The sequence below is a fragment of the Centruroides vittatus genome, unplaced genomic scaffold, assembly GCF_030686945.1.
Source record: "Centruroides vittatus isolate TY-2023 unplaced genomic scaffold, ASM3068694v2 scaffold_3315, whole genome shotgun sequence".
Classification (NCBI taxonomy): domain Eukaryota; kingdom Metazoa; phylum Arthropoda; class Arachnida; order Scorpiones; family Buthidae; genus Centruroides; species Centruroides vittatus.
In genome coordinates, this window is record NW_027122703.1 from 1,424,918 (window position 1) to 1,449,378 (window position 24,461).

Below are 24,461 nucleotides of genomic sequence, written 5' to 3' on the forward strand. Positions count from 1 at the left end.
TTTGTGACAGGGTGTAGAAATTTGTTGTCAAAACCAAATAGTTTATAATCTCACCAAATTCTACTTTCGGCCACAACTCTCGATCTACGACAAAGTCTGATAAACTGGCTTCGTATGGATCGCCTTGACATAACGAAATTTTCTCTTCGTACAGAGCTGCATCTCGTCCTGTTAGACTGCTAGAATAGCCCGCAAGAAAAGAATCTTTTTTAACTTAATCCATGATAATAGAACTGCAGTATTTTTGTACGTTTAAACTAAAAAAAGACGTCGAATAACAGACCACGTGCAAGCTAAGCGAGCGAAAACTACCACAAAAATGGCGAATGGGCGGAGCAAACGTGTGTTTTATCACGTGACATGCGACCTTGAAACCTCTCTATTGTGGGCCTGGCCGAAGCCATAACGGGCCTTCTAAAAGAGGCCTTCTTAGTGCCCACAGGGCGGAAAGAATTAAAACAAAATAAACCATTCAGCAAGAGCCAGCCACAGATTAGAGAAGCATAGACGGTCAACTCCCCATACTTCTTATGTTAATAAAATATAATATATCATTCGAAAGAGTATTTTTACTTTCTCGGCTATTACTTATAGCAGCGAAAAAGTATGGCGATCGGTCAAAGAACGACCCTTCAAGATTTTTACATTTTTGGACTCGTGGACCTTGAAATTACGAGAAATGCGAAAAAATTCGGGGGAGGGGGTTCTGCATGTGTATGTTGCACGAGTTTGTTCACCCTGTTTGAAGCCTAATAACTCTTGTTCTTTTTGTCGAAAATTTTAGGAATTCTGCAGGAAGTGTTCGTGTATTACGAAAATTGATTCAATTAAATTTTGGTGGTTAAAGTTCGAGAAGGTTGGTCGATAATGGGGGTCGTGTGTATCTCCAGTAGGGTCGGACCTAATGACGATTTTACTCGTTATTTGCATTTACAGTTTTTTTCTTTTTTTTTGTAAAACTCATCTCTACCCTCAAAATTGCGCTTTTTGCCATTCGATAATAATTAAAAATATAAAAAATTACAGTATTTAACACGTTGACTGCCATCTACGAGATGACTCGTAGTTACCGTTTCTGCCTAGGACGCCACCTACGAGTTATATCGTAGTTTGTTTCCTTGCCATATTTGTGCAGCTACGATGTAATTCGTAGTATATCAGTGTAAATATGAATAGATAGCTTCAGGGGCAAGAACAAAAAATCAAGTTTGGCTTACATGAACAGAACATTTATTAATTAATGAACAGAAAATATAATCATAAAAAGTTTATTCAAAATCAAAAGCAAAACAATATTTTTATTGTTTGTGATAATTTATAAAACAAAAATATAAATTTAAACGAACAGAAAATATTATAAAATGTTTATTCAAAATCAAAAGCAAAACGATATTTTTATAGTTTGTGATAATTTTTAAAACAATCTTCTACGCAAAGGGCTGGCTTCTCAAGACAGATTGGACAGAAATAACGCGTTTCTCGGCGTTTTTTAGCTTTGGTACAAATTCGACATGGCTTTGTCGGATGTTGTTTTTTCTGAGTAGATGGGATACTCTGTAAATAGTGAAGCTTCTGCAATTTAATTTTTTTTGAAACTGGTTGAATCTCTTCTCCAATCAACGCTTTGACGAATGCTTCTCTAAACTTTTAGTTTAGAGAAGCATTCGTCATAATGAGAAGCATAAGTTTTATTTTAGAGAAAAAGAGAAGCATAAGTTAGCTTATAGAGAAGCATAAGTTTTATTTTAGAAGAAGTTGCTTTTTGAAAGAGTTTGTGTGCATTATGTATATATATTTCTATAATATGTAATGCAACCTTTTTGAGCCATCTAATAGTCTTTCTTAGAGCTGTGTAGTACGATAGCATTTGATCTGATCGTCAATGCCAGACGTTCCATGATTATAATCTCGAATTATATTCGGTTTCGTCGAACATTTTCCATTGCGATTGAACACCTCTACCATTTCAACAACGTGCATGTTTGAAATGGTAAGGACTTCTCGTTTGTCTTTCCATTTACATACAGTAACAGGACCATTTCGCTGCCAAATAAACTCCCCCATCCTCACCAAAAATTTTGTCAGATTCTGAATCACTTAGATTAGTGTAGTAATCAAGTTGTTTTTTAGTCAGTGGTCTTTTCTTATCCATTTTGGGATATTTATAATTTGATTATAAAAATAAATAAAAAATAACACTCTCAAAAAAGACGTAAATGTGATGTGCTCGCCTCTATATCCGATTTATTACTAATGAATTTAGACGCACATCTCCGATTGGCTGTAGCGAAGTGACAGGACGAATCGTGTCTGTGCACGAATTAACTCGTAGTTTGGCTTTAGCGAAGAGCTTTCTGTTACATAAGCCAACTACGAGATAATTCGTAATACCTTTTATTTTAAGAAAAACACATTTTATATGCTATTTGATTATTACTATATACTCTGATTAGAGTTTTTAATAATATAATATAATTAAATTAAGTTGGCGTTTTACAACAGAAATCCTAAAAAGTCACGTGAAAAAATTACAGTATTTAAAAAAAACTAGCAACGACCTGAATAGTTACACTGAATAGTCAACTTGCAGCGTTTCCAAATTTGGCTACTTTGCGCCAAATTGGATTACTTTTTTCAATTTGGCGTTAGAAAAAAGCATTTGGCGCACTGGCTACTTCTTGGGCTGGTTATACAAATTATTTCATCATTTGTTTTGCGCCTAGAACGGTTATACTAGAGCCCTGTTTCTGTCTACTCGTTTTATTTTTATACATAGTATAGTTTATATAAACTTTATAATTTATTTATTATTGGTATTATAATGGGTAAATAGACAAAATATTCTCGGTCCTTTCGGAAAGAATAGCTTCACGATAAAAATCTTAAAGGAAAGCGGGGTAATTATACAGTTTAAGGGAATATGAGTTTTTCTTTAATTATTTTATTTTAGAAAGACTAAAGATGAATAGCAATAGAAAAAGCAAAGCTTTTGAATTGCATTCCAGATTGAAATTCCAAAATCACATGGGAGCACAATATAAGTTTTAATCCATTCCATGTGGAAACAGATGATTATTCAGAAATCAGAATTCGGAGAAACTGAAGTGTAATCGACGGAGAGTGGATTCAACTAGAATTGGCAAATAAAAGGTTTAAAATCGAGAAATTATGTTGTCGATTTTACAAGACTTTTCCTTAAAGTTTAAAAAGCCAGTAATTTTTGCAGGACAATGTGTGTATTTACGTTCATTTGATCTTTTACTTGTGATTAAACAAAATCAAATTAGAATTGTATTAATAAAACTAATTTCCTTTATTTTGATCTTTCAAGTCACACCTCATTCTATATACGGTATGTATACAGTAGAGAGTCGTTATTTTACAGAGAAATTTTCGTTTTGTCATCTTGAAACATGTTGTTTTGCGTGTGGAACGAACAAGGGAGGGTTTTCTTGTGCGAGTCTTTAAGGCCGCCACACACGTTCAGGAAATCCTTTGAGGAAAAACTGTGCAGGCCTGGCCTTGAGGAATTCCTGAACGTGTGTGGATCAATTTTAAAAAAGAGTTGGCCCTTTCAGCAGCGTGGCAGATCCTGCTAGAAGATAATTTTTAAAAAATTAACATCAACATCGTTTCGAAAGCGCACGCGCGGTGCACGAACCGGCGATCGTTTCGTTTAAAAATATGTTGGAACGTTTGCTCGTGGCAGAATTCGAAATAACATGATGGCGGAAGCGAAAGTAAATCGAAGCGGTGAAAAGAGAAGGCATTTGTATCCGGGCGAATCTTCTCCAGATTTTTGTGCCACTGTCGTAATCCACGGAAGAGTAAAAGAAATCAGCCGTTCAGATTATATAGGAAGATATTTGGTTCTCATCTTCTATCCCATGGACTCTTACGTTTGTCAAACAGAAATAATCGCTTTCAACGAAAGATTACTCGAATTTAAACGCATAAATTTCGAAGTAGTGGCATGTTCCACCGATAGTTATCTATGTCATCGCACCTGTTTAAACACTGATAGAGAACACGACACGGAGGAGTGGGACAAGTAGACTTTCCCCTATTGGCTGACAAAAATTGCCAGAAAATTTGGAGTGTTAAACGAAGCAGAAGGGAGCGCTTGTAGAGCTCTATTCATCATAGACTATAGAGGAAGAATTCGTCAAACTATTATCAACGACTCGGGCGTAGGGAGAAGCGTAGACGAAACATTAAGATCAGTTAGAGCTTTTCAACAAGAATGTTCATTGGATCAGAATTAGTTGAGCCGGAGTCCAAGAGAAACCGTCTATCTGGTTTTGAATGAAATATAGAATTTAATTAGGCTGATTTGAAGAATGAAATATCGAATTAAAAATTCTATAATAAGTTTTCTTTTTTGAATAATTTGAATAATATATATTAATATATATATATATATATATATTATATTTTTTGAATAAATCAAATGATGAAATAAAATCTTTATTCGAAATTCAGCGTTCGGCTTATGTTTATTACTACAAAGCCGGTTATAAAAGAAAATGTGAATAAATTACCTAGAACTAGACTAAAATGCAATCACGTAACGAGAAAAACTGTAACACAATGCATTAGAAATAATGTAAACAAGTCCAATGAAATTGATCCATTTCGTACCATCCGAGTATTTTTTTTTTTTTTTTTTTTTTTTTTTTTTTTAACTCTTTCCGCCCTGTGGGCACTAAGAGGGCCTCTTTTAGTAGGCCCATTATGGGTTCGGCCAGGCCCACAATGGGGCGACCGGGTGGTGAGGGACGGGGCCCGACATATCCGAACGGACCACCCCCCGAAAAATTCCTGGGGATTTTTCGACCCGTTCGGATTCGATCCCGGGTCCCCCAGAGCGGTAGGCTACCACCTTGACCGCTCGGCCATCCGGCCGCTACCATCCGAGTATCGATAAATTTGACGACGATAGCCTAAAATAACGAAATTCTTTATATGGTTTGCGTTTTTAATGTTTGTTGTTATTTTTTACCCTGGGGAAAAATAAGAATAACAAACATTAAAGCCTTGAGATAAATTAGAATAATTATTATTAATTAGACTGGTATTATTTCTTATTGGTGAGACATCTGGCAACACTCGAACGAATCAATTCAGTGATTCCATGAGGGAGGTCGCTGTCGACCTTTAATGTCCTATAAGCCAGCAGAGCCATAGCCATGTTCAGGACTGTTTCTTCGGTTATAAAAGAAAATGTGAATAAATTACCTAGAACTAGACTAAAATGCAATCACGTAACGAGAAAAACTTTAACACAATGCATTAGAAATAAACATAAATGGTGAGGAATTTTAAGAATTTCAAATATTGATTTATAAAAAAAAATTAATCTATTTCACAAAAATAATTAATAATTTCAAATTGTACCTCTTGTTTGTGTGTAGAAAAATTAAATAAAATTGTTTCTTTTTATAATAAAATTTGACTAATTCAAATTAATTTACTCTCAATGTAATTTATTTATTTAGATTTAATCTATCCAAATGTTAGTTTGTTTATTTAATGTTTACATACACAAAATATTATATATTTTTCATAAAATTTTATTATATCATCCACTTGTAATAAGGTGATGTGTAAATTAATTATAATAAAGTTACAATTTTTTAAGTAATTTAAAAATATTTTTAAGAATGAGCTCTTCTAGGTTTCGTCCCGTGGAAGCTCGCATCTTCGAGGATGAATTTTAGAAAATTTAATTGTAACACATATCCGTTAAAAATTTTATTTATTAAATATTCTTTCTTTCTTTAATCTTGATTAGTACGAATGGTGGACGCTTCCTTACTTGTGGGATAAGAGATTACAAATATTAAAATACACGCTCGTAAACGGTTACGTATGCAAAATATTTAAAAGTACCGATAGCCTCTGCTAACAAAAGCTTTAATTTTAAAGAATAAAAGATTTTCTGGTTCTGTTACTGGTTAATATACTAGATTTAATTTTACTAAGTAATTTACTAGTGTAAATATTTTATTTGCAAACATTACAGAGCAGTCAGTAAGCAGTCCTATGATTTTTTGTTTATAGCATTTTTTAAATGAGTTTCCTCCTCATATATTCTATGTGTTTTGGACATGTCTAGCATGTATGTTTCTACTGTAAATAAAATTAAGAGAAAAAATGTTGGTGTATGGCTTATAAACAATTAACGAATATAGCTAGCATCCTGGTGGGCTGGTGGGACATTGGAGCTGGGAGCATTACAGATGATGCATTTTTGTCGGTGGATATTGCAGATACAGTATACGAGGTCCGTGAAGTCGCGCACGACCACCTCCAACGTGTCTTCGTCCGCTAAAGTAATAAACTCTTTAAGACGATGCTTAAAACATATTTTTACCATCACTATTCATTTATCAGATTAAAGCTTTAATCTTATATCAGTTTTAATAAATAAAAGACAAATTTATAAATAAATCGGGAGATATAGCAAATTCGGAAATTTAAAAAGGAAATTAATAGAATATCCTTATGCATTTCATCAAAATTTGTATTTGTTTATAATTGGGTGATTTTGAAGTTTTAATTCTTTTATAAACTATTCTTAATTTATTGTTTGATTTTTTAATGAATTTAATATTTATCTATTAATTAACTGATGTTAATATAAAGATTTCGATGCTTAAGATAATTTCAAGTTGTTTAATTATAAATGTTTCTGACATTTATCTTTTGATGATATATTATTTTTAGAATTTAAAATGTTTTAAAAGTTTTTATTTTACTTAACTATTTCATAAAGACTGATAATTTTAATGAAATTTATTAAAAAGTATATTAAATATTCTATGGATTATTATTAGTTTTAAGTTTGCATTGGTTTTTAAGTATTTATTTTGTTTGCTTAATTTTAAGCTATGCTTTCTTGCCTATTTTTACTAATTTGAAATAAAGACGTGTCTTAATTTTCAGTCCAAAACAGCAATTGATGATTGTAGCGAGCAGATGCGGTGTATTATGCATCAATAATAGATGTTAATGGCTACATTGCACTGTGATTACGTCAGTTTAAATGAGCTTTGCTGAAATCAAGCATTTAATTTAAATGCATTTTAACATTTAGAAAATGTCTTTAAGACAGTATTATGATGCAGCATTAAAAGAAATAATATCGTATAAGAAGAACATCGAAATAAATTTCTGAATGTGGAATGTGTGTTATTATTCTGACTGTTGTTACTTAATGAAAATTAATAAAATCAATTTTTTTAGAATTTTTCCACAAAAATATCTTAAAATTTGATTTCAAAATCATAGAGTGTCTTAGAATTGAAGAAATACAGTATAGTGAAACCTGTGCAAACTGGACTTGTATGGTAAGGAAGATTTATTCTGTTTTGAATGGGATAAATTTAAATGCAGAAAATTACTGTGTTCCTAAGAATTTTTCCTGTTTAGGCAGGTAGGTTTCCATTTGTTACGGTTCCATTTTGGACAGGTTTTACTGTATTTGCTTTTATCCAAACACATAAAGTCCTTTTAAAAACTTCACATTAAAACTATGATTATTTTTAGTTTTACTATAATATAGTAAACAAGTATTACTTTATTATTTGTGAATTTTAAAATTTTTTATTATTATTTAATTTTATAAACAATTGATCTTATTTTTACATTAATTTAGATTAAACTCTAATGTAAAGAAGATATTGATAAGTGAGTAAAAGTTAACTTGTTACATAAATTTATTTAATTTCAGGTGTATACAAGACTTTAATTCACTATATTTTGTGAAGAGTTTACAGTCAGTCAACAAATATGTTAATCGATTTTATAGTTCTGGTAAGTGCTGTAATAATTATTTAAATAATTTATTAAAAAAACGAATTTAATAACTCTTTTCACATTTATACCTTTCCACAAGGAAGAAAGCAAAACAGTCAAAAGTATAAACAAATTATTGTTATAAAAGGAATATTTATTATCATAAGAAATATTTAAAAATCTAGTATTGTATAGTCAATCAAATTGAAATAAATACATTTAATTAAAAAAATTTCAGTTAACAAATGAATAGTTGTCACAAGAGTAACAAAAACAAAACATTTTTTAGTTAAGCAAGTGTTAGCTTTTTTTATTAGACATTTTCATAATTTTCTAAGCTATTTTATAGTAAATCAAAACTCTCTACATGAAATATAATTCATATAAGCAGATATACTTGTGATGTGTTTGTGCATACAATATAATCAGATATGTTAACATGCATTTGTATGTGCATTCAGTTAAATGTTACACATACAGATTATATTTTGTAACTTATAATTGTCTACGTATTCAAGTGAATTCTTTGTTTCGACATGGATAAATTTGAATCACCCTGTATGTGTCATAATTTGAATTCGCATGTTAATCTTAATGGTTTATATTTTAATATAAATTATAATGTTAGTAAACATTAAGATTATTATGTAAAAGTAAGAACTTAGTATAAATAATTTTTAAAGAAATATATCAGACAAGCTTAACACATTTTGGAAGTTTTGTTGAACAAATGTTCAAAAGTTTCAAATAATGTTAAAAGTTTATTAACACATTAATATATTAAAATAAATGTATACACATAATTATTCCATAATGATAGAACTTTCACTCATGACAGATCTTCCCTTAAAGGCAACTTTCAATGTTGGAATTTCAACCACTGTATAGACAAACTTCTGCCAGAACTTCCAATTTAATATTTACAATAACACAACGTAATGAGTGAGTGAAAGCATGAAATTAGTTTGTCACATGTATAAACATGTTTTAAAATAAAATATTGGTGTAAATATATTTTTAAAATTATAAATGTAACATGCTGTGTTGTGTTACTTAATCCAATATTTATTATTATTATTATTATTATTAATTCAAAATATGATGTATTAGTGTTGTGTAAGATATATAACATCCTACAGAGTGATGTTTTGAAATTCAAAAGATCATTGTTTTAGTAGAAAATTTATAATTATTATGTATTTTTCTTATGATTTATTATAAATACATTTAATAATTATAAAATAAAAACGAAAAGTTTTTAAATTTTCTTTTAATTCAAATATTTTTGAAGTTATCGTTCAAGACTTCTGGCAATGAATATATTGGGTATTAAAATGTTTTAAAGATAATTAAAATTATTAATTTCAGATACTGTGCTATTAACAAAACTATATTGAATACAGAAGGTCCTTGATTTAACAGACCAAAACATTTTTCTCTTAAAAGAAAATACTTTTTTATTTACAAATAGATTGCACTATAAGGTTGGGTCAGTGAATCAATGGATATAAATTATTCAATGTACATTATGATAATATTTTATTTATACTTACATATTATAAAAACATTTTAATATTTCCTGTACATTGTAAATTTGTTATTAATATCTGTTTTTTAAAAAACATTAAATCAAGGAACTTATGCAAAAAGAAAGTGATGTCAGAATTTAAGTGTATATCTTCTATTGTTTATATCCTTTCTCCTTTTGAAATTACTGAATACATACCATACAATAATTTATAACTGAATGTTATTAATTTGCAAAAGGATCTTATATACATATACATACATATATTTTTTTAATTGGTAAGAAATAAGATACTAGAAGTAATTCTGTTTTCATTAAAGATTGAATTATTCTATGGTAAGTTCAATCCAATTTCAATTAGGTTTAAAAAATTTCACCTATTCCTATATAATAATGTTTTTTATTATGTATTTTTATGTTTAATGTTTCTCCAAGGTTACAAAAGTTCAGTATATTTTCCTTTTACCCAGATGCTGATTTACCTCCACATCATAAAGTTAGCCTTCCTGCCCTTTCACCAACTATGGAAATGGGTACAATAGTTTCTTGGGAGAAGAAAGAAGGTGACAAACTGAATGAAGGTGATCTGTTAGCAGAGATAGAAACAGACAAAGCTACAATGGGTTTTGAGACACCTGAAGAAGGTTATCTTGCTAAAATCTTAGTACCAGCTGGTACAAAGGATGTTCCATTAGGCAAAGTAAATTAGTTTCAAAAATTATTATTGTTTTTTCACAATAAAAGTAATGTTGATTTTTGCATAATATTATTATTATTATTATCATCATCATCCTGTAATGATATTAAATCTTAATATTTTATATCTTGAAATTCACAATATTTTATTTGGAAAGATTAGTAATATTCTACATAATTATTATTAATTAACCCATGATCCACATGCAGTGATTTCTGCACCTACTAGTTTTTTATGGGCATTTTTCACCAAATTGTCTTAGCTGTGCTTCCATGATAGTCTCTTGCTACATGTTATTTGTCTAACTGTGTAAAAATTGCAGTTGAAAAAAGTTTTTCTGCTTATCACAGACACTCAAAAAAAACTGCTGTAGAAAATCATCATCTTACACTTGCAGTAAAATACATCTTATTTATGCACACAATTTTTATTTTTCTCACACAATTGCATGCATAAGATGGCAACTTTTTCACTCTGATATTATTTTCAAACTGATGTTGGTCATGGAAGCTTATTAAAATTGTCCTAAAAGTGAGTAATGATGTTATGAATGTTTGTCATTTATGCATGACATCATGACATGGCATCACTATGGTTTTGAGCACTTGTCTCCATAACATAGCCAAGGTACTAAGACCTACAACAATTGAAATTTTTATGCAGCTTTATTTTGTGCCTGAGAAATACAGAAAAATTTTTTTGTCCTTCTGAGAAACACCTTGGCCCTTCCATCATTTATTTTCAGGTGTACTCATTTCACATTAGCCCATGCTATCATAAAGTTAGGAAGCTCCCTATGGGAAAAGAATCAAGGACGTTGTTCTGTAAACAAGATAATATCTTGTAACTAAACAATGTATGAAAGTGAAATTTGGCAGGTGCAGAGAAGATATATCACAGGATTTTTCAAAATTGTCAAATTCAAGAAATGGCAATTATGTATAGTATAATTACATATGAAAGATACATATTGGGCAATGTATCAGATACATAGAGGAAAATTGCCACCTTATGCATACTAAAAATCTGTGCATATGTAAATTTATTTATTAATCCATGATCATATTATTAATTTCACTGCTCTTAATTAGTATATGAACATACATCAACAAGTCTTCATATGCAATATGCTATATTATACTATTAGCATGTGATATTTTATGAACTTTAATAATCTGTCTCTTTGCTAATATATTATTATTAGATACTTATATAATTTTTTTCATAACTTATCAATTAAAGTTTTCATGTTAGACATGCAATTTATTTAGAAAGTTTTCTGTATTTTAGAGTTTACCTTAAAATTAATTATAAACCCAATAGATTATATAATTTTTCTGAAATAATTAATGAAATACAAATTTTTACAAAACTGCAAATACTACCTGAAAACATTAAATAAGTTCAGTCTCATTACTATACACCTTTTGTATCAGTTTTAGAGTTTCTGTTGCAAAAAGATCTATTTTAAAACAAAATTTAATTGTGACTTTCTGTTCACTTTTTCAATTTCTAATGGAGTAACAAACATAGTTTACACTAGACATTGAAACTAGCTTAAATTAGCAATATTCTATTATTGAAGAGAGAATAGTTGCTATTACTTAATTAGCACATTGATTGGTAGATCATTACACTACAGGTCTTGCAAAAAAATTAAGTCTTAAAACATAGACTGCACTTTGTATATTCTTTCCAAATTCCAAAAATGATAATTTATTTCTTCTAATAGAAGTTTGATACATGCTTTAAAATACTTCTATTTACATTATAATTCTTTGGATATCAGAACAGAGAAAAATATGATAGAAAAAGAAAGTAAAAACATGCTGAGTGCAGTGTTAACAGTTTTTTATTTTCATTTGCGCTTTTAATTAATGAACTAATACTCATCATCTTCAGGCGAACAAGAATTTTAAAAATAGAATATAATATTCCAATATAAATGGAATAAATATCATTTAAATTGAAATTAAAAGTAGTTATGTGCATGATCAAAGATTGATTACACAAGATATTGAAACATCATGCAGTGCATGCATGAGTGTAAACCCATGTCAAAGGTGTGATGGCAGATGCATAACACTGTTTAGCCATTTATGTAGGGCAACCCACACACTGGATTGGTCAAGTGTGGATGTGTTGCATGGCTACAAGATTATTGTGAGGAGAGATTCCCATGTGAAAAGGAGGGAGTTTCTGGTTGATGCAGCCCTTGAGTAGCACTATTTGAGCCCATAATGGGTTGTTCAAGCCTTTTTTTTTTGCAAGTTTTGTGGTATGCTTTCTTTTCACCACATCATTCTGGTGCTCAGCTAGGTGGCTAGCAAGCATTTGTGTTGTGGCCCCAATGTATAATACCTCATATTTACACCTGTTATAGGATTCTCTAATTGCACAGCATAGACTCTCAATTTTTCAAATGTGGAGAGTTTATCCCACATTTGTTGCAGATGAGTCTGCATAAATTTGGTAGCAGGGATAGGGAGGGGCAGGAGAAAGTTGTGTTGCCTGAATATATGGCAAATGCGTATGGTGAGGGGTCCGAGGTATGGCAGTGGCAGTTGAACTATTGACACTCCCTTGTTGCAGTGTTGTGTTTGGAAATAGTGATTTCCTGACCATATTAAGTACATGTGTGAACATAGCACATGAAAAACCAACTGTGCATACTGTCAAATCAATGGTGCGCAACTCAACATTTACAAGTTTTTGCAATGATGGTAATAAGAACACACTTCTAATGAGGACAGAATAGTGACATCAACATATCTCAAAGATTGGAAAGTGACAGCAGGGATGGTATGAGGCAGCATATTAAACTTATGGAAAACTGAGAATAGTTGCCCTTCAAGGAATCTATGTAAGTGCAGATCCAAGAATGTTATTGTCTCATTGACCTCTTTTTCCCATGTGAAGTTAATAGAAGGATATACATTGGACATTTGTTGCTCTAACTTGAGAAATGTCTGGCCTGTGTCCTGTATTGTGTTAGAAAAAATGAATTTTTTCAAATTAAGTTTTTTCTTCATTCACAAAATATTTTAATATGAATTTGTCTTTCTTCTACATATATTTATTGAAATTGAGGTTTAAAGGACACCAATTTGCTGATATTTCTATCAAACAAATTAAAGACATCAGGGAAGAGAAATTTTCCTTGTGTCTGAAAATTGTACAACTGTACTCAAACATGTGTGCAGACTTGGTGGATGAAAATATGTATTTTTTTTTTTTATCACATGTTTCTGACTTTTTATAATTTCTGGCCTAAAATTTATGGATTTCACTGTGTATATTATAGAAATTAACAAAAAAAAAAGTAGGACTGATAAATAAATGTGAGAACTCTTCAGTTCAGCTAAAAACTTTAATAATGAAATGTTTTTGATCAAATTATATTATCATCTTCAACACGTAAACGCAATTAAAAAAAATAGAATGTGCATTAGTCTTTTCTCCTAAATGTGTGTTTCTATTGAAGATTCTATTTTGAATATGTGCTTTTATATAATGTTTCATTTCTTAAAATTTATCTGTTAATTTATTTATATGCTGATAGCTCTCAGTACAGGTATACCTCGTCTTACGTCGGTAATCAGTTCCAAGAGAGGCGACGTAAGTCGAATTTACTTGTGTAGTTACAACGTAAGTCGTAGTTTCGACTTATGTCGTAACTAAACGCCAATAATGGAGGAAACGCCAATAATGAGCACTTAAAGACCGCTAAATAAGACGACAACACAGGAACACAGATGTTTTCAAGTTTCGTTCTCTAGGATTTATGATGATTATATTAACATTTACTGTAAATATACATATTTTAATATGATTTTGTGCTTTTAACGCTTTTCTAGTGATATTACGACTTCAATGTTTGTGGCGGACGGGTTTAAAGTCGAATAAAGTCGAAACTGATTTAAACTTGATTTTTATTTTTCCATATACTTTTTTGACAAACGACGTATAATCGGGAACAGCGTAACTCGAGGTATACCTGTATTTGCAAGGGTTTGGTTCTTTCAAAATTTTGTGAATACTAACTGGGGATGTCTGTGGGTCAAGTCAGTGTGGCTAGGCTGAAGCATGTTGCTGTCTTGGGAATATTTAAACTTTTGCAAATGGTTTAATAAGAAAATAATAACTGATGTTTACTTTATTTATATGTTTAATCATATTTAAAACGTTAGTCTTACATTTTAAGATGATTATGGAGGAGTTACAACAGTTTAGAAAAATTGAGTTATGTTGCTTGACCGACATTTTTCTAAAATTATTATATTCTTAAAAATGTTGCTAAAAATGTTTTTAAGTTACCAAATTGGTAAACTCATTTAATCAGAACATTATCTTTACTGATTTTAACAGGGCAGATTTTACTCAGAAGACATTATTATTATATGGGATTATTATTTCTATATACACTGTATTTACATTATTGTGGTATAAACTTTATCATGTACAATTCGGCAAAGGGCTTATTTTTGTGATGTGATTTCAGTTTATTGGTACAATAATTACTGTAATTTGCCCGGTTATGTCAAAAATGTAAAAATTAGAGATAACAGAGAGTATGTTTTTTACAAGTACAAGGTTGTCAAAATTAAACTTTCCCAAATCAGAGGGTCGTGCATCATAAAGAAGCAAAAGCATGAATACCAAACACAGAATTCCAAGAGTTACCTGTATATTTTATATTTAATTACATTATTTCAGTCATTATTATATTGTGCAGTTGAATCAAAGATTTTTCTCCTGAATTACAATTAAAATGAATTATAAAATCTATTTTTGTTGTAGAATTAAGATGTTCAAAGCTTGGCCAAAAATGTCTGTGTTAATAAATCAAAATGAATTAACCAACTGAAGAATTAATACTATGGAAATACTTAGTTAATATATATAATGAAGTAACATATTCATATTGTTGATAATCCTGTTTTCAATACAAAAAGGTCTTTACAAATATTTTTAAATGATTTCTTTATTTGAACCTACTTACAAAATTTTTAGTTAAATTTGCATTCTGTATAAATGCTTGTTGCATAAACAATGTTTCATGTAGGCATGTTTTAGTTAAATACTGTCCTGTGTATAAAAGAATCCTTATATATACAGTAGAGCGTCAATAAGTGGAACGTCGGTAAGTGGAATGGCCGGAAAGTGGAACGATTTTCAGTCGGACTGTGTCGTGCTGAATCGAATGTTTTTGATACTAAATTTACTTCTAAAGTATAAGTTTCATGTTTTTTATATTCTTTAATATATTTATTTTGTTTGTACAAAATGCAGAAATAATTTTTAACGATACGATAGCCTCGATGATTATTATAAAAATTTTCGTTGGGCTTAAAATCGACGAAAATTCAACACGAAGTGATACGCAACGGAGAAAAATTTGAACATCGGACAGGTTAATGTATTTTTTCGTACAAAGTCGGAAACTGGAACAAATCATTAACTGGAAGGACCCCAGTCCCCAATTGGTTCCACTTTTTGACGCTCTACTGTATATATATATATATTGGAGTTTAAATAATTTTAAATTTCATCTTAATTTGAAAACTGTAAATTGGCCATTTACAATATATTCCGTAAATTAAATAAATGAAATAAAACTTATGAAATATAAATATTATATATTATTAGAAAGAGAAAATTCCATTCTTTCTACATATACAATAATTTAATGAAATTTTAATTAATTTATTTGTTTTGAAATTCTTTTATAATATGTTATTTTCAATTTTCAGTTACTCTGTATAATTGTAGAGAATGAAGATGATATTTCAGCTTTTAAAAATTATGTTGATACTGGAGAACCAGTTGCATCTGCACCTTCTAGTACTGCAAAACCTGCTTCACCTCCTCCAACAGTTCCTCCACCACCACCTACATTGCCACCTCCACCTGTTTCTGCAATGCCGTCGGCACCTTCGATGCAACCTTCTGGTCGTGTATTTGCTAGTCCATTAGCTCGTAAACTTGCAGCCGAAAAAGGAATTGATCTGACAGTATGTATTGTTAAAGTTATTTGATATAAATTGATTTTCATTTATCTAAATACAAAAGTTTTCGTAGCAAGTGAAAGGATCTGGACCACAAGGACGTATTCGATCTCAAGATTTAGAAGGAGTTAGCATTACCTCTGCGGCTCCTGTAGCAGCAGCACCTATTGCAGTTCCAGGTGCAGTTTATGTTGATATCCCGTTGACAAACGTTAGACAGGTAACGTTATTGATATAACAAAATTTAAAGTTTGTTTTTATATTGAAATATTTATAAAGTAATAATATATTCAGGTAATTGCACAACGATTACTTCAATCAAAACAAACGATTCCTCATTATTATCTCTCAACTGACATAGAAATGGACTCAATTCTAAAGTAAGAGCATTAAAATAAATTTGCTGCTTCTCTTAATGAAAAATATTTTAAAATTATTTTTTTATATTAGATTACGACAGCAGTTTAATGAAACATTATCAAAATCGAATATCAAATTATCAGTAAATGATTTTATAATCAAAGCTTCTGCAGTTGCATGTAGGAAGATTCCTGAAGTAAATTCTTCTTGGCAGAATACTTTTATAAGACAGTAAGTGTAAATTTAAGCCGAAGTTTGTTGATTTTTACATTTTTAGCCGTACTTTGATTTTTAAAATACTTTGTTTCAGATATCAGACTGTAGATGTAAGTGTTGCTGTCAGTACAGACAATGGATTAATTACACCTATTGTTTTTCAAGCAGAGAAAAAGGTTTAAATTTTATTATTTTATATCATGTAATTTTAATATTCAGATATATACAAAAACAAACAACATTTATTATTCAAAGGATTAGTAATTTCCATTGAATAAGGTTTAAAAAATGGAAACTTTTAATATTTTTATGAAAATTCAAATATTTTAACTTTAATCAATCGTCTTTACACACCGGGATGCAATATAAGAACAGACTTGCTGTAAAAAAGTAAAAAAGGGGAGCCGTATGTTGAGAATCAAATATTTTCCATTTGAAAATACCGTCATTCGAATCATGCCACGTGACAACCTTCCAATAGATTTAAATGAAAACCTATTTTTTACTATAAAGCCTGAAGAAGAGCCCAGACGAGGCTACAAAAATGTTAGCGCTCCTAATAATCATCCACTTTGGTTATCTGGTTTTAAGTAAGTCTGTTTTTTATTTTAACCTTATTTTGAATATTGACTTGCATTTAAAATGAACAAAACAGTTTACATCTATGTAGTTATAATTATATTTGTAAACTATCCAGTATGTATATTTGAAGATAGTTATATTTTGTGTGTGATTTATAATAATAATAATAATGGCAGATTAGTTTTATGGATTAACTGAAATGAACTGAACTACTTAAAGTACTTTCTTTTCAATCTGATAAATGTAAATTGAAATATTAGCAGAAAAAAGAATTGAAGAAAATATCTCTTTTTATATTACAGAGTAATTGAAGAAAATGTATAAATATATTCATAAACATCATAAAAAATCAAATCAATTCTGAAATTTGTTGCTAAATTTTTTACGTTATATAATTATGTAATCCAATTGTTATTCAGTTAAAGTTAGCTTTCAGGAAATAATCGTATGAGTCTTTGTTCATAAATATAATACAAGGAAGGTTTTTTGTTTCATACATTTCCTGTTGATGTTATAAAATAAAATTATTAAGCATTAAATAGCAGAATGTAAGTGAAAATTTGAATTTTTTATAGCATTTATTTTAACATACAAAAGGTTTAAAGATGATTTGCCTACATTAGAAAATAAGTTATGGCTAACCTTGTGCACCTAGTTTTTTATATTAATACATTGAAAACTATCTTAAAGTTTCCTAAGCTAGTTTTAGCTGGTTAATTAATAGGTATGGGTACTTTTTTGATGCCATTAATTGAGGTTAATAAGGAAATATGCAGCAGCAACCAATTAACATTGCATGCTAATCACCTAAACTTTTTCCTTAGGAGAGCACTGCTGCTGCCTTTGATCACATTAGGTTTTTTCGCTCCCACATTTTCCATACAGCTTGAATCCTCGCTCCAAGCAACTTTCACCACTTTCTAAAGGTAACACTTAAAGAGCACACATTTCAAATTCGATGAGGGAGTGACATCAACACTGCACTGATAGATTCAACAACAAATTCCCAAGTTTTTCAATGACAAACACTCAAATTTGTGATATGTTGGCAAAAATGTATCAAGGTTTTGAGATTATGATAAAAAATGATTATGTAGTCTGGTAAATAAACAGTGAAGCTAAATTTTTTCTCTTGTTTTATATATTTATGCCAACCCATTATTGTTTTTATTAATGTGGAGACAAAACTTTCCAGCCCACTCTCAAAGTTTCATATTTTGTGTTAACCATTATTATAATGGCAGATTAATTTTATGGATTAATGGAATAACTTCAAGATAAGAGTTGATAGAGATAATAGAATTAAATATACAAATAATGTTTAGAGTTTTAAAAATGTATTTTATGGCAAGCGAAATTTTTTATGGGTGGATGAAAAACTCAACAGTGCACTGTCAGTTTAATCAGAAGTTAGTAATGTTGATATTTTACCCTATTATTGAATTGAAATACAGTATTTGAAAAATTCCCAAATATTTAATGCTGCAATTGATAGGAAGTAAGCAAATGTAAAGAAATCACACAAGACTATCCATGAATTTTATCTTAAGTTCAGACTATAATAACATCAGGATTATCATATATATTTATATACATATTCTATTTAATAATTATATGACTTTATATGAATATTATTTTAAAATATGTGAATGATTACACAAACCCTTACATTGTTTATATTTGCTGCAAGGATTGTTTTATCCAGATTTTTATTGTTTAAGATCAATATGTAAACTAGGATAATGTTTTCCTGAATCTTTATTATTCATAGAGAGTATTAAATTTTGAACTTTTTACTTATTAAAATAAGTGTCAAAATTTTCATTAACTTCAGAAATGTTTTGAATTTCTCAACTGTGTAAGTGATTAGAACAAAAAATAGTTTAATCACTTAAGTTTATTGAAAGTGAATAATAAAAGTGGATAAATTGAAATGATTGAAGTAATTGTCATTTTAACTCATTTATGTAATTGACAATGAATATGCTTGAAAATATTTTGAAATTAATAAAAATTCTGGCTTTTATTTTACATTTTAATTTTTCTTTTACAACTAAATTGCAGATATTATCTTTTGGTAAAAATGAATATTAATTTGTGTTTTAGAATATTTCTTAGGTTAGAAATAATATTACCACTAAAGTAATCAATACTTTTTTCACTTCTATTCTTAATATTGTTTTTAAGTTACTTATACAAATTTAAATTGTATTTAAAGAAATAAAGAAAAGTAAGAATTATAAGGACCAAAAACAACTGTTATTGTCTGAAATTTTCCTTTTGAGTAGTTAACTTTTTTAAATTCAGTTCATTTGCTTAAAAAAAAGACATTACCAAATACATCAGGTTACATGCAGAAATTGTAGTCGTGGATGTAGATAACATCGTAAAAAATATTGTGAAAAGCTTCCTTATGAACTGAATCATCTTCAGTTGGTGATAAAGAAATCCAGCAGCAAGTTGCTGAAGTTTCTCGGCAACATTTAAAACTGCATGTGTTTTGTTTCATTAAAAGAACTTTTTATATTTTTAATTATTATCAAATGGCAAAAAGCTCTGTTTTGGGGGTGAGATGAGTTTTATAAAAAAAAAAAATTGTAAATGCTATGTTAATAATGAGTAAAATCATAATTAATTCCGACCATACTGGAGATACGACACTTGATCCCCTCTATCTCCTCACCACCTTGACCTTTAACAGTCAAAATTTAGTAGCATCAGTGCTCCTAATACAGAAACCTCCTGGCAAATTTCACAAATTTTCAATAAAAAGCCCAGGAGTTAAGCCTCAAAGAGAGTGAACAAATTTGTGTCCCCCACACTCACACAACATCCATACATACAGAAACCCCCAAATTTTTTTTGCATTTCTTGATGTTTCAAGGATACCCTTGAGTCCAAAAATGCAAAAATTTTTGATTTCATTTTTTGATTGATTGCCATACTTTCCATCTGTTATATATATATATAACAGAACTGGAAAAGTGAAAATGACAATGTTCAAAAAATTTTCTAGTTTTGACAACAACTTCTCTCTGACATTTTTTTTATATTTAAAAAGTGGAATCTTCTGACCAAATCTAGTGACAATAACTATAACATTCAGGTTTCTATAATAATCTGCAATAAAAGACATATTGAAGTTAGTGAAGTTTTCTGTTAATACGAAGTGATAAATTCAAGATTTGTAATGATATTTTTCAATGAATTTTTTCAAGTGACTTATCCAAATTAGACCATGTGTTAAAAATTTGTGACTCAAACTAGACTCGCTTCAGTGGCAGGCTGATGTTTTTATGTGAAAATATAAATAGCTTAGAATGCTTTAAAAGCAGTAAGTAAAAAAAAAATGCACCTACCTAATTTACGGAAGCTGAAAATTTGTATCTTATTTCAAATGGAATTTTTTTTCCAAGACTTTGAAATTATCATTTTAATATCTAGACAAGAGTTTTGTATTGCCCAAAAGACTACTTAGCAATTTTTGCCTGTTAATTTGATAGTAACCAAGTTATTTACATTAGAAAATAAATTTTTCTTTTATTTTTAATCAAAATTATTTACAGGACCGTGCCAACGGGGAAAAGTGGCATGCTCCACTAATGTATAATTTCAATTATTCTGCTCAAATTGTTAAAGAAAGTTAGATATTTCAGGCATAAAAATTTCTCACACCAGAGTGGCAATTTACTTTGTTGTAGTCCTGATTGTACATGCATCTGATACCTTGAATAAATTCTTGTGTTACGAATTTCTTAAAATAGAACAGTTAGACAAATAGAATAGTTCAGACATTGTATAATATGGCGGTCGGCAACCCAAATGCATTGGCATGCCATGAAACATGTAATTGAAAATACTGGACACTATGCGTGCTACTAAAGTAAAATTATAAAATTAATTGCACATTAACACATTTTTATTTAACTATAAAATACACACTATATAAAAATATTATAAAAAATTACAATATTTAAACATTAGTGACTCCTTTGTGGTTCAATTTTAGAAGCTAACACATCAATATTTGGTTCGTGGTTTGAAGTTTTTAATTTTATGCACAATTGGCATGCCACTCAAAATTCTTGGTTGCCGACAGCTGATGTAACTTATAAAAACTCTGTACATAATTTGTAAATCTTCAGATACTGTACAATAATTATAATATTTTAAATGTAAATATAATTTATAATGTTTATTGTTACAGGGACTTGTAGATATCAGTAATGATGTCAAAGCATTAGCAGCTAAAGCTAGAGATGGCAAACTTAAACCACAGGAATTTCAAGTAAGTAAATATTTAATAAAATGATATTGATACAATTTTTAAGAAAAGAAGAATAAAAACTTGTTACTGAAAATGGTATTTTCATTTTAGGGTGGAACTTTCACTATATCTAACTTAGGAATGTTTGGCATTAAAAATTTTGCTGCTATCATTAATCCACCTCAGGTTTGTCCAATTAGGTCTAGAAAATATAGATATAAACAAACTTTTTTATTTTTTAAATTCAATTATTGATATTTTTTACTATAGGCATGCATCTTAGCAGTTGGTAAAACTGAAAAAAGAGTAATTCCGGACGAAACTACGGATACAGGGCAAGTAAAATTTATGACATATTAATGATAATGACAAATTAGTACATGTGCAATTATCTTACTGGCACCGATATGAATATATACAGTAATGAATTTATCAATATTTAATTAATTTACTGTTTACAAATTTGAATATCATTCAAGCAATTGATTTTTGCTTACAAGCATAAACAAATCTTTACTATTTATGGAATTTATGATTTCTTGGAGCGAACAATATTTTAGAAAACTAGCACTCTTGGATTATATATTGATCATTAGGAATTAACAAAATAAATACAGATCAGGAGAAGATGCTAGATTACTATTTTATATTTTTAATACAAGAAATCAAAATCAAGAATACCACATGTTGATCTGTATTTCTTTTGTTAGAATCTCTTGTTGATTAACCTAAAGAATGAGCTAAAGTTTCCTAAAAAGTTTTTGTTCCTAGAAAACATCTTGGATTAGATTTACATATGATAAAATTTTTAACAAGGGTGAAATATTGTAAATATTTATGCAAGAATATTTGTATTTTTACAATTAATACTCTGCATTATTTCCTTATTGTTATCTTTATTATATATTAAATGCATTTTAATTTCAGAAAAAATGTTTTATTTTCCTAAAAACTTTTAAAAAATTATTTTTAGATATAGAACAGCTTCCCTAATGAGTGTTACTTTGAGTTGCGATCATCGAGTAGTAGACGGTGCCGTAGGAGCCCAGTGGATGGCACATTTTAAAAAGATCTTGGAGAAACCTGAAATGATGCTGTTGTGATTATATGTGATTTTATATAGATTATTAAAACTAAACTTACAAATTATGTGGGCTAATATAATGTATGTTGTAAGTTGATGTAGAAATGTCAAAATATAATCAGATTAAAAAAATAAACAGTGTTTTTGATTAAATTCTTTAATTGTCTTATATATATTAATTGTACATAAAATATTTATTTGTTTAAAGTTTATTTTGTTTATATATAAATGTATAATTTTTACATAATAGAATCTAAAGACAGAAATACTGTATATAGATATGCTTAGAAGATATTTGTAATACCTTGCAAATTATTAAAAATTATTAAGAGTTAATAGAAATAAATTTCTCAGTTAACTTTTTTATTAATAATTTTTGTACAATATTTAAGAATTTTCTCTGTTGGGAAAATTATATCAATTGAATCATTTACTCCACCAAAATCATTGTTTTATCACTGCTTTTTTAAGTCGGCACCCTAACGGACTTATATTGACGTGCGTCAAATGCTCGATATCTAATAATTTATTTAAAATTTAATTAGATATCAAAGAAACTTACTCGTGAAAGCCAGATTGAAAACTACTAACACAAACAATTTAATTATAATAAAATAGTTTGTCGTATATATAAGTCTCACGCCATTGCTCCTGACAAAATATTAAATCAGAAATTTAGAAACTTCTGTTTTCTATATAAAAATAAAGATTCTTCAAACTTATTCATTGCAGAATGAACTTCCATGTTCAACCATAGAATTGTCTAAAAGATCATTACACAATACTTTTGTATGCATTGATAAGATACTATTTACAAGCTTACAAATATGCATTCTTGATTAAATACAGTCTGATATTCATAGAATGAGATAATGAATTTTACAGCATTTTTTACAACCATGCACTTACTACATGTATTTATAAATACTATGTTGAGTAATGAGTTAGTGAAAAGTAATACAGAAAATTAAGACTCGCAATATCATTTACAGCACCAGAATTAAGTATTATTTCAATTTTATACACTTACTGTAATTTAAATATTACTATAACAAAACATTCATAGAATTTATTATTTAGGACTTAAAATATTAAAATTTTTAGAGTGAAATTACTAAAGAAAATAGCAATTTTCCCAAAAATATAAATCCCAAACATTTGGTAAAAATTCATTGCAAATATTGTATATGATGCAATAATAATCTATACATTCTGGCACTTTGGGAAGTGTTTTAATTTTCGAAATATTTATTTACATACTGTTCCAGTAACTATATTATACTATATACCGTATTTAATATAAATTATATACACATGAAAAAGAATACACTGTTAATTACATAATTATGATATATACCTTTTCAATTTTTAATTCCTGCCTGCAGGCACTATGAAGGCCTATTTCTTATGGATCCAGCCAAGTATACAAGGGGGAGCTGGGTGATGAAGGACCGGCTCTAACATTGCAAAACGACCTATCCACGAAAAGCTGAGTTGAATTCGAACTTGTATCCCCAGATCCTCGATTAGGGAGGGACCTTTCGAAGTGGGAATAACCAACACTATCTAGTACTGTACATTACAATGGAAAAGTAGTTTTCAGAATGTAATTGTGTAGAAATAAATTATTTTTATTATTTAATTTCAGACAATATATAGAGTTTAATTAATTGAATTTTAGAGTTTTCAGAATTTATAAATTTTATACTTGTTTTTTTTTTTTTTTTTTTTTTGAGAAACATTAATTAGAAGTGTAAGGGAACCTCAAAGAAAAATTCAGGTGCGTTTTACCAAGAGCACAAGAACTTAAAAATTTATATTACGATACGCTAAAATTGGATATAATGAAGTATTGTTGTTATTATTTTCATGTTAAATTCCTCCATTTAAAAATTTATAATATGAAAGTTACGAAATGG

At 29.1% G+C, this 24,461-nt stretch overlaps 1 protein-coding gene and 1 pseudogene across 1 annotated transcript; both read left to right on the forward strand.

The window, feature by feature from the left end:
- The first annotated feature begins 2,043 nt into the window (after positions 1 to 2,043).
- On the forward strand, positions 2,044 to 4,265 carry LOC136988515 (peroxiredoxin 2-like; annotated as a pseudogene).
- An 838-nt stretch (positions 4,266 to 5,103) lies between these two features.
- On the forward strand, positions 5,104 to 22,695 carry muc (dihydrolipoamide S-acetyltransferase muc). The gene is made up of 12 exons (XM_067286513.1): positions 5,104 to 5,311; positions 7,736 to 7,818; positions 9,799 to 10,028; positions 15,779 to 16,039; positions 16,107 to 16,253; positions 16,328 to 16,413; positions 16,484 to 16,624; positions 16,704 to 16,785; positions 21,399 to 21,479; positions 21,570 to 21,644; positions 21,729 to 21,793; positions 22,432 to 22,695. The coding sequence occupies exons 1-12, from the start codon at positions 5,190 to 5,192 to the stop codon at positions 22,559 to 22,561; spliced, it is 1,503 nt and encodes a 500-aa protein (XP_067142614.1). The 5' UTR covers positions 5,104 to 5,189; the 3' UTR covers positions 22,562 to 22,695.
- Positions 22,696 to 24,461: the final 1,766 nt, after the last annotated feature.

Bases quoted from the DNA above. Each gene is read 5' to 3' on its own strand.
- muc (XM_067286513.1), top strand. From the start codon at position 5,190: ATGTTCAGGACTGTTTCTTCGGTTATAAAAGAAAATGTGAATAAATTA. The intron at 16,040-16,106 runs GTATGTATTGTT...AAGTTTTCGTAG, and splicing joins AAAAAGGAATTGATCTGACA to CAAGTGAAAGGATCTGGACC. The intron at 16,625-16,703 runs GTAAGTGTAAAT...ACTTTGTTTCAG, and splicing joins CAGAATACTTTTATAAGACA to ATATCAGACTGTAGATGTAA.